At 49.4% G+C, this 17,194-nt stretch overlaps 7 protein-coding genes across 7 annotated transcripts in view; 1 reads left to right on the top strand and 6 right to left on the bottom strand.

Annotated features, from left to right (window-relative positions):
• Positions 1 to 1,002: 1,002 nt before the first annotated feature.
• On the bottom strand, positions 1,003 to 3,194 carry Pmar_PMAR003569 (immunoglobulin heavy chain binding protein, putative; the record flags this gene model as incomplete). Its single annotated transcript, XM_002784264.1, has 7 exons — positions 1,003 to 1,136; positions 1,178 to 1,247; positions 1,304 to 1,405; positions 1,457 to 1,565; positions 1,659 to 1,800; positions 1,864 to 2,056; positions 2,103 to 3,194. The coding sequence occupies 7 exons, from the start codon at positions 3,192 to 3,194 to the stop codon at positions 1,003 to 1,005; spliced, it is 1,842 nt and encodes a 613-aa protein (XP_002784310.1).
• A 397-nt stretch (positions 3,195 to 3,591) lies between these two features.
• Positions 3,592 to 4,668, bottom strand: Pmar_PMAR003568 (hypothetical protein; the record flags this gene model as incomplete). Its single annotated transcript, XM_002784263.1, has 2 exons — positions 3,592 to 3,872; positions 4,647 to 4,668. 2 exons carry the CDS (start codon positions 4,666 to 4,668, stop codon positions 3,592 to 3,594), a joined length of 303 nt encoding a protein of 100 aa, XP_002784309.1.
• A 1,014-nt stretch (positions 4,669 to 5,682) lies between these two features.
• On the top strand, positions 5,683 to 7,318 carry Pmar_PMAR003567 (Carboxylesterase 3 precursor, putative; the record flags this gene model as incomplete). Its single annotated transcript, XM_002784262.1, has 2 exons — positions 5,683 to 6,961; positions 7,170 to 7,318. The coding sequence occupies 2 exons, from the start codon at positions 5,683 to 5,685 to the stop codon at positions 7,316 to 7,318; spliced, it is 1,428 nt and encodes a 475-aa protein (XP_002784308.1).
• Positions 7,319 to 7,850: 532 nt separating this feature from the next.
• Pmar_PMAR003566 (conserved hypothetical protein) lies at positions 7,851 to 8,876 on the bottom strand (the record flags this gene model as incomplete). The annotated part of the gene is made up of 1 exon (XM_002784261.1): positions 7,851 to 8,876. One exon carries the CDS (start codon positions 8,874 to 8,876, stop codon positions 7,851 to 7,853), a length of 1,026 nt encoding a protein of 341 aa, XP_002784307.1.
• Positions 8,877 to 12,191: 3,315 nt separating this feature from the next.
• Positions 12,192 to 12,640, bottom strand: Pmar_PMAR003565 (conserved hypothetical protein; the record flags this gene model as incomplete). The annotated part of the gene is made up of 2 exons (XM_002784260.1): positions 12,192 to 12,443; positions 12,491 to 12,640. The coding sequence occupies 2 exons, from the start codon at positions 12,638 to 12,640 to the stop codon at positions 12,192 to 12,194; spliced, it is 402 nt and encodes a 133-aa protein (XP_002784306.1).
• A 776-nt stretch (positions 12,641 to 13,416) lies between these two features.
• Positions 13,417 to 14,389, bottom strand: Pmar_PMAR003564 (hypothetical protein; the record flags this gene model as incomplete). The annotated part of the gene is made up of 5 exons (XM_002784259.1): positions 13,417 to 13,692; positions 13,759 to 13,840; positions 13,887 to 14,080; positions 14,149 to 14,268; positions 14,303 to 14,389. The coding sequence occupies 5 exons, from the start codon at positions 14,387 to 14,389 to the stop codon at positions 13,417 to 13,419; spliced, it is 759 nt and encodes a 252-aa protein (XP_002784305.1).
• A 1,115-nt stretch (positions 14,390 to 15,504) lies between these two features.
• Pmar_PMAR003563 (merozoite surface protein 3g, putative) overlaps positions 15,505 to 17,194 on the bottom strand; it is a gene marked incomplete at both ends in the record, with an annotated part of 3,962 nt that continues 2,272 nt past the window's right edge. Inside the window, 6 exons of the mRNA XM_002784258.1 lie at positions 15,505 to 15,568; positions 15,615 to 15,790; positions 15,841 to 15,960; positions 16,011 to 16,271; positions 16,316 to 16,450; positions 16,496 to 16,576. Of these exons, the coding sequence (XP_002784304.1) occupies positions 15,505 to 15,568; positions 15,615 to 15,790; positions 15,841 to 15,960; positions 16,011 to 16,271; positions 16,316 to 16,450; positions 16,496 to 16,576 (837 nt within the window). The remainder of the gene's footprint in view (positions 15,569 to 15,614; positions 15,791 to 15,840; positions 15,961 to 16,010; positions 16,272 to 16,315; positions 16,451 to 16,495; positions 16,577 to 17,194) is intronic.

Below are 17,194 nucleotides of genomic sequence, written 5' to 3'. Positions count from 1 at the left end.
CGAATTCACGTCATCGTGTCTGCTACAGCTCATTCCCAAGCTGTTGCTGACCAGAGTTGTTACTCAAAGAGTCGAGCAAGCTGTGACCAACTTTGGGAGGGCTACGGTCTTGATATGCGGAGGACGGCGGCGGCTCGAGGCTCTTTTTGTGCACACGAGATAAGTCTTGTTGGACGGCACCTTGCCAGACCGGTCGTTCCCTCTCAGGCGAAGGTGCAGTGAATGGTGGTGGTGCCAACGATGACGAAGACGTGACATCGTGGCGGTCCACCCCTCCTTTGCGAGAGCCCTCATCATTATCCGAAATGAACACATGTTGCTGATGGTCGAGATGGTCAACACTGACACCCAATGTTCGAGCAATGCCTTCTATCAGGCTTCTGACTCGATGGATCTTGTTGCGGGTCGACTGAAGATAGCATAGGGCGTCAGATGCCCAGTCGAGCTTAATTTTCTCACTTCCTTTCTGAAAGCTGGCGATGCCTTCAAGCTCAGCCGTTCCTGCCTAGTTGAGACATCGACCCACCATTTTTGAACCTGAAACCAAATGATACCATACATCGCGGTACTCAACTTCGATACGGAGAATAGCATGTCACCAGCGTCGTAATAGGGAACGCATTGGAACTCACGTTGTCCAGTAAAGCCCTGGCTTTGTCGATCTTAGCCGGTCCCTCATCCGAAGCTCCCGCTCGGCCCTCCAGACGAGTAACAAGGACGTGCAACTGTGAACGATGCGGCTGACTTCCAATGAGGGGAGCATGTGCCTGCCTGTTCGAGCTGGTCAACTGCCCATTTCGTGGTCTCCTGCCTGGACTCAAGCTCTCTACCCTTATCTAGTACTGGTGATAATGCATCATCGATCGCTCTGAAGAAATAGCAGAAGGCTCACAATACATCAGTTCATCCAACAATCAGATACCAAACACCTACGGAAATTTGAGACGTATCGTATCGCGTTAATTGAGCCTCAGACTAGTTAAGGATTCACGCAAACCCGACTCACTCCGTCTGTGCGATGAGTTCCTCTGCCGTAGCGCTCCGGCCTGTCTCGACAACACTGGCCGTATCAGCCAGCACAGAACGTATATGATTCAACTCCTCATCGGTGGCCACTACAGTATAGTTATCCGAATCTGCAGAGGGACATACATACTCGAGTTATGATGACCCTTACCCAGGGCATCCCGAGTAGCATACATCTTGGATTCGAGTCGATCCAACGCCTCCAAGACCGTATTAGCGTCCTGAACTCTCCATTATGAACCATCCACAAGTTGCTTGTACAGCTGTAGAAGCCCACCTGATCTCTGCGATCCCATTCATCGAGCCTCAGCTTCCTTTCCTCAAGCTCTCCAGCTTGCATAGGTGGTGGCGACATCTCGCCGAAGTCCAAGAGCTTCACCTGACACGATACGCTGCTACTACTAGAAGTTGTGAATAACGCTATACTGACCTCAATGGAGTCGCCTTCCCTAGTATGCGACAGAGATATGATCCCATTCTGGTCCCCTCGCAGCACTAATTTCAATAAGTGAGCACTGGCCAGCCCTGCAACTTGGTACCTGCAAGATCGGTATGAACTAGGCAGGGAAGCTGACGACAACCGAGCGGGGCTTAGCAGGACTGACGGGACAAGTGGAGATCCACAGCCTCACCGTAGGATGGGCCGATCAGTCGTGGCCCGAGGATCGCTCTCGAAGACCGTGAGAATACCACTCCCACCACGTGATAGAGGCATCTCCACTTCACGATGGAACTGCAGCTCTCCTCCAGCTGGCGCTATCACCGTGCGCTCATCTGAACGACATCCAGCAATCTATGACTCCTGACAGGCATACGAACATCGTAACGACGTCTTACCCGAGCCATCCCATCCAATAGAATAGCTTCGATGGTGGCCATCCTCGAGCCATATACGCCGATTCCCTTTGAGACTAGCGTCGCGCACGATGAGCGAATGATTAGAGGCACAGATGGCTGCACCCTTGCTGGCTGCCTCATCACCATTCAAATGCCGTCCCAGAGGGATTCTACGACCAGCTAGCATCATTACCTGTCCAACCGTGTGACCGTGAAGCGTGGCAATGCCTCCAAGTCACCTGTGCCTCAATATGCTGCTGTACTGCTGGTATCCTGGAGCCTCCTCCAATGAGCTCAATTCCCACAACGCCCTCCCATGATAACTTCCCTATCAGCTCGTCGATCCTTCCCATCATGTCCTTGTTGATATTCTCGAATTCTCTCCGCGTCAACTTCATTGACAAGTCGTCGCCATTATACAGCGACTCCACCGTCAATGTCGCCTCATGGTTCGCACTGAGTACTCCCCTCACAGTCGCCGCCTGCAGCTCAAGTCGTCTCCTAGCCTTATCCCTAGAAGGCCCTGTTGGTATCGCGCCATGAATGCTCTCAAAACGTCTAAGGGCAGCATCGGCCAATCGGCGGTCCATGAACAAGGTGCCGACTTCGTCATCGAATACACATGGCCCCAACAGGCTGACGTCAGCTATAATCCTCCGACTGCTCCTGAGCAGACCTTTCACCTCCTCCCTAGTGAACTTCACCTTGCATATCTCTATATGCCCAGCCCCAACATCAACAATCACTTCCGTCCTAGTCCTCTCGTTGGTGGCCAGAAAGTCTTGAGAGCGTACCACCCCGGCAGCCAGAGCCTCCGTAACGAGACCATCTACCCACAGCCCAGCCAACTCCGCCGCGTGTAACAGAGCCCGCCTTTGTCGCTGGCTGGCTGACGCCGGTACTGTAAAGACCACGGGCCGAGGACTACGTGCTAGCCACGGCTTTGCGTTCCTTAGCGATTGCGCTACGAGTTCTTCTGCTCGGAGGGTCGTTCCATTCACAAAGAAAGGGCCGCTCCTAAACTGCGATATCTCCGGCCCCGAGAAGACCTCCGAAGGCTTCCTGGAGGCGTCCGACAGGGCCTGGGTCCCGAACGCTCTGACATCGTGGGCAAAGCTGACCGCAGTGGGCGTCGACCGCTCTGAGAGGGAGTTGACGACCAAATCGGTAGTACTATGCTGTCCAACAGTAGCTATCTTAAGAGCATAGCTGCCGAAGTCGATGCCTATCGGGAGCTCTGGCTCCTGTTCCAAGGCTAGAGTACAAAACACTAGGAGGGAAATAAACAACGACTTCGCATGATTCCGGTGTTGCCGATGGGCTCCTCTCATTAAAGGTAACTAACATCAAAGAAGAAGCCCTCCTCTCAGGACCAACACAACAACACTAGCTGGTCGCTGCCTCGAGGGAAGCCAACCAAACTGAATCGTCGAAAGGTGTGAAGTAAGTTAGACCTTATCCACACTATCTGCGTCGTTCTCGCCGTATTCATTCTCTCATTCTCTCTCAAGCATGTGCCCTCCCGAGAAGTGCCCGAGGGCAACAGTTCCGACAATGCCCAATCCCGAAAAGTGCCATCAGGCAAGGGTCTCTAAGTCGCTAAGTCCGTCTCCTATCGCTGCACGCCTGAGATTGGCCGCTGTTTACCGAACACAGCCCGAGGACATCCTGCCATAACCTCGCCGACCCGTTTTTGTATCACCTCAATCCCAGCCTTCACTTTCCATTTTATGTCCCCTCCAACAACCAAGCTCGTAGCGGGGACGACTTGAACCTAGTCGATATCGTAGAGCAATATTCGGACATCACTTCGTGCATTACAGTGATGTAGTTCTTTGGCTTCCCGAGAGCATGGGAAACAACATCAGTGAACACGACAGCAGCCTTGGTCGGGTCGGCTAGGATTGCTTGGACGTTGGTAGTGACCGATACGAGCGGAATATATGCAGAAGAAGGTTCCGCAGACTGTCCGAGGATAGCATAATGCGCCCATTTATCATTGATAACACCTGATCATCAGATTCTGATGACTAAATTCCGATTTTCATATCCTGCAGCGGTTTCAACCCGGGCGGAGATGACGATGGGTGACCCATCTGCCCTACATTACTAACGGCAAAATACCTCATGACCTGGAATGGTCAATCGATCAATGAAATTAATCTTTAATGATCCACGAAGCGGTAACGTCATCCAGTTCGAGGCGTGAGGCCCACCTCAGACCTGCTTCCCAGCATTACCATCCTGAATACAGCTTTCCCTCGTAGTGACTGAGCGACTGCCAGTGAGTCTACCCCGAAAATGTCACAAGTTGTGGCTCACAACCGAAAAATGTAAATTTCCTTGAAACTTCTGAACGATCCCCAGATGTTCTCCTATGCTGCCTTCTCCCGAATCAACACAACATCGAGGACGCCGCGAATGGGGCACTAATCATTTCTCTGAATTGCCCAAATACAGTGGCCTCCTCCGTCATGTATCGAAACCTTGCCTCTCATAGTGATCAGTGGTTACTAACCACTATGAATACTGGACATGCTCGTATCGACCGATTCACTTGATGCACCGCTACTACTTTCAGTATTACGCTGTGAACGTGGACGACGATGACGACGTCGGTGTCGTTTTCTACTACGAGGCCGCCCGAATAGCGCTCGCCATGTGATTGAAGCGCAAGTGAAAACACAGAGGCCGACGAGGACGAACAACACGAAAATAACACACACATAAGGATAGGATGAGATGAGAGTAGATAGCGGATACCTGATTGAGACAAGCTTAACCCATGACAGGACTAGTCTCCATGCGAAGGGAGACACGTGATGGGACACGAAGACGAGGCCGGGCCGGACTGCATACTAGGCCCCGTAAGAGGCTCTGGCCAATACCAAGTCTCGAGCCTCGCTACCACCACCGGAGTAGGGAAAGTTCGTCGAGGATGACGCTCCGGGATACCACATTGTTTCCGCTATCTAGTACGGTCTGATCAACGCCTTAATAACCTACCAATCAGAAATCGAGTCTTGATCACTCGCACATCTTGCAGTTCTTCAATTATTAACTGGCGACGCCGCGAGTGCTATTGTGAAGACTCAAGAATGCAAGATGATCGCTAATCGTTTCAGCTGTTGCCTCGAAATTAGTAACTACAGGCCTTCGTAAGAAGCCATCCCTATCTCGGCTAGAGTTGGTCTACGCTCCACGCACTGGACGACTCTCTGTCACTCCTCTTGAGGTATCGAGTTAAGTTGCGCGGTTGCTCCCTCATGTGCCGTGATTCACGGCGTCTCACATCAAGAGCCACCCGTAATCGCACAATATTAACATTTTTTGTGCGCATTCTTCGCTTAAAACTTGCGGCATGGGATCACATTCGATAGTTAATCATTACCGAGTATGATCCCATGCGTATTATTAGTGATGAACAGATATCAATACTGTACTACACTGTACACGACGCCAAATCGCAGTGATAAACGTCAGTAAGCACTCCTTTCAGCGAACCTCAGCTGTCGACAAGCTGCGGCATGTAGCATCAAGCACTCAGGTTTTTCGGTGACAATATTCGAGAGGTAGCAGTACCCAAGATAAGCTAGGGCTCTTTCAATCTGCCAGTGGCTACCCCGTCACGTCTCCGGCCTGTGTCACGAGACGTAGAGCTGGAAGGATATGATGTGGCTAGATGTAGCTATCGAAACCTGATTGGTTACTCTTCAGTATCCCATCTGAATGATGCTGGATCGTCTTTTTCCCCTCATATTGTTATCCACGAGCGTTGGCTTCCAGCCTGTGCAAATCTCTAACGGGCCAATATCTGGAATGGTGGTCAGAGAGGATACCTCCCTGCAGCAGCCCATCATCCAGGATGTTGAGATCTTCTTGGGCATCCGCTATGCAGAACCTCCCTTGCGAGAACTGAGGTTTCGAGCTCCCCGACCCTACACCTCCCAAAATTGGACCGCTACCCGCCCTATGGTCACGCCTGGAGAGAAATGTTTTCAAATATCGGGCAGTATCCTGACTGATACAGGTTCCACCGCTGGTCACGAAGATTGTCTATTTCTCAATGTTTATCGACCTTCTGCTGCCGAGATCGTGCACCTTCCGGTTATGTTCTGGATCTATGGCGGAGGTTACGTCGATGGGGATGCTTCGTCTTTCAACGGCACGGCGTTAGCGGCATTACACAACGTTATTGTGGTTACGGTTAATTATAGACTAGGTCACATAGGATTCCTTGGTTCCCAGAGCTCTCTGTCAGAGGAGGGCACTACCGGCAATTGGGGAACTTTGGATACTCAGTTGGGCCTGAAGTGGGTACAGCAGAATATCGAGGCATTCGGCGGCGATAAGAACCGAGTTCTGTTGTTCGGAGAATCCGCGGGGGCATTCTCCGTTATGTGGCACATCGCGGCTCCGGGGAGTAAGGGTCTCTTTCACGCAGCCATCGTGCAATCTGGAACGGCCTCAACTCCGATGTTCTTCCAGACTCGTACAGATGCCTTCAGATATTATGACTGGGTCGCAAGTGAACTCGCAGGTTGTAAGGATGCTAATGATCTTGCCTGCCTCCGAGAGGTCGACTTCCACAACTTTACCATACCAAATGGAATACGTTTCGATCCGGCCCGTGCGCCGCCTTGGGGATCGCCCCTATTCCCAGCAATGCCTGTGGGTCCCATTATAGACGGTACAGCTCTGCCTGATAATCCCTTACGCATGGTAGAGAATGGTCTGCATAATGACGTACCGGTCATCCTGGGGGTGAACAAAAATGAAGGTTCAATGTTTGGTCTTATGCTACCAAAGCTTATCCCGGGACTGAATATGCCATTGGCGGAGGACGGTGTCCGCAAGGCCATATATCACTTCGTGCAGAACGAGACTGCTGTCGAGGAGCTGTTGGAATTGTATCACTTCGAGAGATATTCCTCTGTCTTTGGTAGCGCGAACGGTCCCTTCGAACAGGTTTTCTATCTTATAAGAGACATTATGTTCCACTGCTCTGCAAGGCGACTTGCCGACGCTCTTGTGGACAAAGGGAAGTCTCCAATTTGGATGTATTCTTTCGATATGCCTAACCTCTTCGGCAGTTGGGGTGAGTTCAGGCTTGGTGGATTCTTCCAAGCTTATGGGAATTTAACGTTGGAAGAGATGGGCACTTTCCACTCAGCCGAAGTTCCCTTCGTATTCAAACAGTTCAGAAACGTACCAGTGAACTTCTCATCATTTGCGATACCATCTCTCCTCTCGCTCTATATGGCACATCCTCCTCGACAACGTGGTGACGCCTTCCATAATATTAGCGATGCCTTCTCCTGTATGTGGTCTCACATGGCAGCCGATGGAAGTCCGACGGGTCCACAACAACACTGCCCAGGGCTACCCGATGGGAGTATCCCATCCTGGTTGTCTTACTCTTCTACACCTTTTCCCGTGCAAGTTTGACAAGTGAGCAGACAAGAATGACAATGTTACCATCAAGAGTGACAATGAGAATTCAAGTTTGTCACAATTCAATTCTGTTACAATCAAGTTTAACTTTGAGAATTCAAGTATGTCACAATCGAGATATGTTACCATCAAGATTGACAATGAAAATCCAAGTTTGTCAAAATTCAATTATGTTACCATCAAGATTGACAATGAAAATCCAAGTTTGTCAAAGTTCAATTATGTTACAATCAAGATTGACAGTGAGAATCCATGTTTGACACTTGTTTCATCAGTTACAACCAAGTTTGACAGTGAGAATTCATGTTTGACACCGCCAGAATATATCACAATCAAGAATGACAATAAACCACACAAGTTTGACAATACGCACACAAGTTTGACAATACGCATCCAAGTTTGACACTTCAACTCGACATGTTGACATACGGTTTAAACTCATTGCCCACTTATAAAATCACACGCATTACATAGTGAGGAAGCTCCCGAGTCATCGAGAGCTCTATGTAAACTTGGGATGACATCGAAAAAATTCAAAAAGCGACCCCTTGACTCCCTTTGTTCACCCAAGTATCCGATAGCCTATACATGGCTCTTATCTTGTCAGTGGTAAGCTCTTGCATAGCATCATCACACATTCCTCGCAGCATATTTTCTCGATACTGGTATAAATACATGTGTTGCTCTTCAGCTCTCTGCCTATCTGTCATCGGGTCCCTCTCACTCAACTTCTCCTTGATATAGGCTTTGATCACAGAGAAACATCCTTCACATGGATTAAGTTCAGGCGAATACGGACTGTCGAATCTCCTAACCTCCAGATTATTCGCCACTAGCTGAAAATTCGCTAATTTTTTATGTATAGGCGCATTATCCATATAAATGACAGCATTTTCGCCATTAAGAGCAGCAGAAACCCGACCCATGAAATCTCTGAACTTATCGGTCACCGATCCGACATGGATTTCGTGGTGTACGACATTTCCATCGTCACTTATCGCCAATAAAATATTGAGATTCCTACCTTTAGCAGTTCTCTCCTTCCTCTTGGCTCGTTCTCCGACCACAGATCTCGCATAAGATCTTCGAGTCCAAAGATTATAATTTGACTCGTCGATGTGAACCTTCTTACGAACCTCAGCCTGATAATCCTGGCAGTAGGTACGCCTCTTAGCGATATTAGCAGCATTATTCTTGTCGATTGGCACCGGCGTTACCAGCTTCAGAGTCATGAGACTGCCATCCAGGATACGATCAATAGTGGAAGTACTCAGAGCGTTGCCGATCTTCCCGCGGATGCTCTTCAATGTGATAGAAGGGTTCTCGTCAACGGCTTCCAAGACTTGACGACTCAGCTCCGCGGTGACCTTCACTGTCTTCTCTCTTCTTCCACCCCAGGATCCCTTCTCTTCTCTATTCTTCTTAACGATTTGATAGGCAGTAGTCCGTTTGACGCCCAACTCCTTAGCAAAACTGATCCAACCATTACCACCTTCTTTAGCCTTCATAATGATCGCCTTACGAGCAGAATCTTCTACCGTCTTGTACTCACGTGGCATGGCCGTGAAATAAGCGAATGATAAGGACCCCTTATGAGTTTACGACTCACATTGAAGCACTCTCTTCGAAGTGTCAAACTTGGATGCGTATTGTCAAACTTGTGTGCGTATTGTCAAACTTGTGTGGTTTATTGTCATTCTTGATTGTGATATATTCTGGCGGTGTCAAACATGAATTCTCACTGTCAAACTTGGTTGTAACTGATGAAACAAGTGTCAAACATGGATTCTCACTGTCAATCTTGATTGTAACATAATTGAACTTTGACAAACTTGGATTTTCATTGTCAATCTTGATGGTAACATAATTGAATTTTGACAAACTTGGATTTTCATTGTCAATCTTGATGGTAACATATCTCGATTGTGACATACTTGAATTCTCAAAGTTAAACTTGATTGTAACAGAATTGAATTGTGACAAACTTGAATTCTCATTGTCACTCTTGATGGTAACATTGTCATTCTTGTCTGCTCACTTGTCAAACTTGCACGGGAAAAGGTGTAGTCTTAATGGCTCTGAGGCACAGGGGATTTACATGAGCATCGGCGATGAGATGGTCATGAAGCCTTGGAGATCTAACAATCAGTACCCCGATAATGAGATGCCGTCCATTGAACTATGTCAATGGTGGGACGGGCATCAGGTCGGGTTCCATAACCTCCAAGCAGACATACCAGTCACTACGACACCGGCGCCTACCGCAAAGCCCACATCTTCAGCTCAACACAGTTATATCGAGACCCCCTCGTTAGTCTTGATGTCCCTCCTAACATTAATGCTCCCACTACGAGGTTTATAGCAAACGGCGGTGTGAGCCCGCTGATATGATACGATTTGGTTATTTCATAATCCTTCCATATTTTTCACGTCTTTAACAGACGTTCTCTCGCAGTGACTTATATTCGCTTCGTAGAACACTCTAAGTCTTACAGGTTAGGAGGGTCGTCCAAATGCGGATGGTGTTTGTGTTGTCAATAGTGAACACACTAGATACAAAGGCTTCAACGCAACTGTAAATTTGGCAGTATATATTTCGAAAGTTGAGGAGCCATGCATATGAGTGATGATTAATTCGCCCCATCCACCATCACCCGTTACAAATGGGTTTACGCTAAATCGATGCCCGAGTCCCATTCCAAAGTCTCAACTTCAAAGGCTGTATCGGAAGAAAGAGGGCGAACCAAGCGGCAAAACCGTACCGATGCTCCTCAGACAAACCTGCATTCTCGATGGAGTTCCGATGAGATCTATACGAGGGATCGCCCAACTAATGATCTGAGCAGGACTGGCCAACACGTTGAGATGATGCATCACACTACGCTGCACTATACCTTCGTCCGGTATATCCTCACTACAATGTAGTGAGGATTGACCGATAACGATTGATTCTGCATAAGAAAGCGTGAGGATTCCATCACTGGTGGGTGGCCGCCATAAAGATATCTAATATGGAAATACAAACGACGCACCTGAAGATTCCCTCACATCTGAGAGGTGTCCAATGGATCCGACTCGTTCTAGTTTGAGGTTCGCTGCATCACTGACAAGCGTCTTTGCGCAACATGTTGCATGGTCTATGCAACATGGGAGTTTCCCAGCCCTAGGAGCTTCAACGTGTTAGCCTATAGCATGAAGAAGCTGCTGCCGTTCGCGATCCCTAAAGTCCGTGAAAGGAGTCATTCGAATGTCGTGAGCAGGTCAATGCCGTATTGATCGGCTGGCAACTGCTGAAGCAGTCTGGGAGCACTCGGATTGTAGAAGGCCTGGATCGGTCGGCTCCCATACTCACGTGGTGCCAAACTCCACACAATTTTCACTAAGAGAGTCACAGTTTAGGATTACACATTAGAGCGGGCACGACTTGGACTTCACTCACAAGAAACAGACCGACATAGCCACGCTGGCTCGATATACCTATTCTCAGATCATTCAAACGTTACAATCAGGGGCAATGGGGGTGCCGTGTTGATGCTCGGTGCCTTTGGATAGCTCCGTGAAGTGAACCGTTCTGCCTCTAATCGTGCGTCGTCTTCCTCGGTTCGGGGTGGATCCTGGGTCTGTCCATCAGAATGAATAACTGCAAAATGCCCCAACGTTTTACCCTTCTCAAAGTCGGGCGGGGAAGTCGAGACTTCCTCGTCAGGAATACAGAGACGAACAGTTTTCTTCGGAGGCGATGCTTCTCTCCTTGGACTGAGAACCACGAGTATTGAATTCGTTCCTTTGACCTGCAGAACCTCCAGAGCATCCGACTCACAGTGAAGTAACTTCCGCAACAGGTTGAGAATCATCGCTAGCCACGGACTCATCATCCGCCATGGTACCAGACCGCACGAACCGTGCCGACTTATCACAGGTTCGGGAAAGCTGGAGAGAAATTTTGCTTAAACCAGTCAAAGCTGATGGTTCGATCCTGACCATAACAGTATGAGACTTCATCATTATTGGCACCAGGTCCCGGGTGACACAGTCCAGAGTGGTCTCGCGCCCAACTGCAAAGGACTCGCCATTCCGCGGGGATGATCCAATGCTGACAATAGAAGTGGGAATGAGCAACACGACCGATCGTTCCTACGTTGTATTGCTAGACTTCGAGTAGAGCTCCCCATAGCCGACTTCAGGTTGACCCAAGAAAACGGAACTATGAGAGCATCGGGGCTCGGCTTGTAGGAGCTCCGGTGCCTCTTCATCTGCTGGATGTGCCGACACACTTGAACTGTCTACAGCAGAATCATCATAGCTAGCGCTCTAGCATGGTAACTCACTGGGAATATTAAGAGTGGGAGTAGCATGGTTCGACTGCTGGGACGATGAGCCTCCAGCTTCAGTGGTGTCCGGAGGTCGAGTCGATATGCGCCTGCCTTGTTGGACCGCCTTTCGTCGCACCTAAGAATGAGATCCCCTATAGAGCCGTCAAGATCCGGGCACCTCTTGGATGTCACGGTAATCGAGGCGGCCATCACAATTGGCATCCATCATGTCGAAGGTAGCGCCTGTCACTGCAACGTGACGAACGACTCTCGACTCGACTGATACCACTCACCGCAATATTTAAGATCCTTCTCATCGACCCTCTGCAGTTGTAGCAGCATCCAGATCAGAAATTCATTCCTAGTTATGAATCTGCCAAGCCATGTTCAGTCTCGGCTGATCACACTGTTTGCATCCCACTTGGGACTTTGGCACAATCCGAGCCTTTTTAGCTCTTTGAATGCCTTGGATAGCTGATCGAACGCCCTAGGGTCGAGCTCATTGCCAAACTGATGCAACACCTGCCAGACAAGGAAGTCGGCAAACACGGAGATAGCGGTCTAGCCACGGACCCTCCTCTCTGCCTTAGCCCGCTGCTTGATAAGAGGAATGCTCGCCAGGCTCGACATGGTGCTAGCTCCCACGGCCACACCAATTGGAATGAAGAATATCGTAAAGACCTTGGACGCAGTGGACGTGAGTTGCAAGTTGCCATACCCGACAGTGGTCACGGTTTGAACACACCAGTAGAGAGCCTTAGGGCCACCCCAACCCTCGAGGAGGCCGATCACTCCGGCACCGACACACAGGGTCTACAGCGAGCCAATGCAATAAAACTACAAGTCGATGATTCTATTACAACAGCAAGACGTGCAAGTGAAGTGAGAAGATGCTTCCGAAGTAGCCTATTCCGCATCAGAGACTGCTCGCTCCTCTTCATATGGGACTGTTGGACCTCCTTGGCCATCTCTGTCTCAGTAGTTTGAACCCACTTGTTGAGTACCTGCATATGTCAACATATCTGCTCTCATAATCACCAATCCAAGATGGTCACCAGTCCTGCAGAATAGGCAGCGATGCCCACTCCCAGTATAAGGTAGCAGCAGGCAAAGAGAGAGCTCGTTGTGTCCAGAGGGAAGCTGATGTCACCGTAGCCCACGGTGGAACCCGTGACGATTAGGAAGTATCTGAAATCACAAAACCTGAGGAGACGGATGGATGCTGCTCAACAGATAATAACAAAAACACCGTGATGATGGCATATCACAAGAGGAATTATTTCTCTATGTCAAAGCTCACGGCTCTCATAAATGTATGCATTGATCGAGAATGCTATCAGAGTTGAACTATGGCAATTCTCCAGGACTACGTTGAATCCACCAGACCCCATCCAGCCCAACAGAAGCAGTATAACAGCCCTGCTCCAGTGTAGAAAGATATGCACATGATCGAGTGCTTCCACTCCTCCCATGGCGTCTCCTCATCTTTCAGTGACCGCAATGAAGAATGCTCCCCGGGATGCTGCACAGTAGGTTCATGCTGATTTAGAGCACCCGTAGTCGTCATCGACGGCGGCGACTCTAACGGCACATACGGCGTTGTGGGTGTAAACGGGAAAATCATACAAGGGAAAACAAGCACTGTGGACAGGACGAAATGAAAAGCAGAGTCGAACTAGAATTTTCAAGTCATTGGTGGAGAACCTCGGTCATTCAGTGTCATGGTTGACAACAGTCATGCAGTAGTAAACGGCAACTTCTCCAGCGGGATGGCTGATCTCCTGAACTACCCTTTGATCATTCGCATCAACTTGCTCTTCTTCCCCCTCTTCTCAGGTGTCTTCTCCTCCTTAATAGCAGAGACTGGAGGGCCCTCTGCAGGGCTGCGACTCCCTCCGATTCGAATGGTCTCCTCCTCCATGATTGTGTTCGGATCGAAACGATCGACATCACCGCTCGAGGTGTGCTTTACTGTTGTCGGCGTGCCAGTGTTAGAACTGCCACCCACAGGGACGCCCGATGGCGGCTTCTCTTGGAGGTCGCTGCTCGGTAGAGTAATCACCTGCCACGCATATTCTCGCATTGGTCGCAATAGAAACGTCCAGTGTCCCCTCAGAAGTCAACTTACTGTCTTCGCACTGTGGGAAGGCACATGGCTGAGTTTCTCTGTTTTGGAATTATCACGGAAAACCACGACCGGCTCGGCATTCCTATATATCATGTTACACTGGAGTTAGCAAGCACCATCATGCCTACATCTCGTCGAAGGGGTTTAGAGATGGTGAAGGGAAGGGGTTGGCACCTGCTGTACTTGAAAGAACCCGACACACAGCGGTCGCCGTACCTTCACGCTTGCCACCATTGATGAGCTCAACCCTCTTGTAGACGCCTGCCAGTGGTTTCGTGCACTCCTCCATCTCCTTCGCCATCGTAGACAAGTACGAACACAACTGAAATCAGTTTTCATCGCCGTTCTATGTTTGAAGCTGATTCCATTCTCGAGAGAGATAGCGCCTACCAGTCCAAGCAGCGTGGCGAACTCCTTATCGCGAGTAGAGAGCACACCGGACAATCTGCTGCGTGCATCCTTATCCATTTCCTCGAATGAATGCGTCGCGACACTGTGCTTGAGCTTATTCTACGAGTCAGCAGCATTCTCCTCGAATCCTCACACTATCTGCCTCTACCCTATCCATCTTCTCTGCAGGCGTCTTCTTGGATCCCTTCAACTTTTTTACCTTCACGTCATAATGTGCCATCAAACTGTGAGCACGGTCCCGATCGCTGAAAGGAATCCCCTACCACCCGGCTATCCCTACTACACAGATTAACGATGCGAGCCACGATCGAGGATCACGACTTCCGGCAGCTGGGAGGCTAGAAGGCCGAGCCTCGTCCGAGTATATTGATAAGGAGACGCAGGAGAGCCACGATTGAGCCGCAATGACTGTCGATCCCCCCTTACACGAGCATAGTGTCCATATCTAACCCCTGCTTCATCAGCTGCCTCGATGCATATTTCATACCCTCTAAATTATTGCCTCGACCACGTATGGTTGTCTTCAGATGCTCTAGTGCCTCACTCATAGTAGCCCTTATTGGTGCGTACTGAATAGAGAACCAACAGTTAGGAGTAGTGGCGGCTTCCGACTATCTACAGGGTTGTCGTGAGGGAAGGAGGACTTAGCAGACTCCATCAGTCGGTTGTTGACACTGGCCAGCTCCTCCATGACGTTTGCCAGTGCATCGACAGTATTGTTGAATATCTAACACATCGCCAAACGCATCGACAACGATGATATGGTTTATAGGGTGACGAGAAACTTTCTAAGACTTAGACCTTGCAGTGTTCAAAGAAGTCCGAGGCCACAGCTCGATCTCCTTCCAGAGGATCCCCCTTGATACGCCTGACCCCTCGAATCTAATACATACAGCGGCTGTCAGGATGACGCCACAAGGTGTAGTAGCTACCCTCTCCTTAATCCTACGAAGAGTCTTAGATCCCTCAAAGAAAGGCATGGCAGATGAAAAATGAATGCTCAACTGTCGATGTTCATTGCATGCTCTCGTCTTACGCCTTGTTCGAAGTCCTCCGAAAGAGTACCTCCCTGAAGAGGTGGTGGACACACAGGATGACAGAAAGCTACTTCCGGATAATTAACCAATACAAGAGGCATGGTATGCAGTGATACTATTCGTCATATGCTCTATGAATTGGAACGAAAAGGATTACTCTGTGCATATCATTGATACTAGCAGATATGAACCGTAAGTGATATGATACATGATAAACATGCATTCTCAGCATCACATGCGCATGATGCTGATGATCTCACTACACAAGATGAGCAGTAGCAGTAGCAGCAAGGGGGAATTAGATCATCATGAAGGGCGCAGAAGAGGCATTCCTCTTATGGTCACTCATCGAGATGTCGTAACTGAGTAAGCATTGTAGCGGTAACTGCCATCGACTAAGCGGCTTACGGTGCTATCACCGATACTGATTGGTTGATAATTGATCCACCAGAATTCTGATTATGGAAGGGAAAGGGGTCCTCATCTCGCTCCACCTGCTGCCTGATTATGGCAGGCACTTGCTCTGTGAAAGTCGTGATGCCCTGCATCCCTGCGGACGCTGTGACTCCCAAGTATCGAGAGTACTGACAACAAGTAGGGTGTAAGGGCTTAAACCAGTAAATCGGTGCTTCACCTCAGCGATGATCTTGGCAAAGTCAGCTTCCTTCCCTTCGATCAGTTGTGACATCTCCCCTCTCACTTGATTGTCCAACTTGATGAAAGACTCTTGCGCCATACGATGCTTCTCAACATTCTGATACTCCACACTAGGTGATAGCGACACCAGGTACCATACACCCCTACCCGTGAGAGCCTCTCCTCGGCCTTTGAATCCTTCTTAGAGCGTTTTGAGGCATCCGACTTGAGCTCCTCCATCTTATGATTGTAATGGTCAAGGTCGGCAAACGCTCTATCACGGTCCTTCAGCTTCTGCTGTAAGTCGGCGTTTCGCTGTACCAACTTCTGAGCCTCCCCCACCGCAACCTGCAGCTGCGGTCGGGACGCCTGGGCCGACTGCTGACATCTGCTCAGCTGGTCTGCGAAAATGGAAATAGCCGGGGCGTACTGAATTACGAAGATGAACGGCAAGCAATTGAAGAAGAGCTCACTCCGCTTTCCTGTGTAGAACTGGGTGTGCTCTCAGAAGGAGTCAACACGTCTCTACACTGCTCCACGATCTCCAACTGAGAGGCTCCCATCTGATCCGTGAGATTCACAAGCTTCACCAACTGCTGGTGGAAAGCCTGACAATAGCAGCAAGTCCCGCCGCACCCCTCCAGATGTAATACTTGGGCCTTAGCCGCGTGGTCCAATAATGCAGCCCTCTGCTTCTCAAGCGGGTCCGATGATATCGTCTTCACGCCAATGACCTGAGATTCGCCGCAGTACACTCTTAGTGAGCTGTATAAGGCAATACCTTATCAGTGAGGTTGCGCCAAGTTTTGCTAGCAAATACTACCATTAACTACTACTGGACGATAGCAATGTACTACCACAGTGAACCCCAATAGGAATACCCCAGAAGACCCACCACTTCAGTAACATCCACAGGAGAGCTCAAGTCCAGCTCAAACGATACGAACCTTCTCAGTCTAAAAGTTTCCACACTCTATGACTACCACTGAGAGACAAGGCTGGCACGAAGAGCATGGCCGCCTTGAAGAGACACTAGCTAGACCGTATAGCAACAGGCTCTATTCAGTACGCATAGGAACTGCGGTATGCGATGCTATGCCGTGCCCGTTATCCAACGCAGTACTCAGCAATCGAGAAACAGCTCAGTGAGAGAAGGTGATCTACTAGGACTACCTATTGATGCTCCTGACTGAGTCCTGCTGAGCTCGCCCGGAGCCAACCTCGGCAGCGCTCAGTACAGAAAACGGAACAGTGAGTAAACGTTGATCATAAAGTGTTGACAGTGCGGAGCATCAGGATGACCAGAACAAATATATCGACAACCGCTGTACAAGCCTAGGGCTCTTACGGCC

Source organism: Perkinsus marinus (genome assembly GCF_000006405.1).
Source record: "Perkinsus marinus ATCC 50983 genomic scaffold scf_1104296935302, whole genome shotgun sequence".
In the NCBI taxonomy this organism is placed as follows: Eukaryota; Perkinsozoa; order Perkinsida; family Perkinsidae; genus Perkinsus; species Perkinsus marinus.
This window is presented reverse-complemented; position numbering and strand designations above follow the sequence as displayed.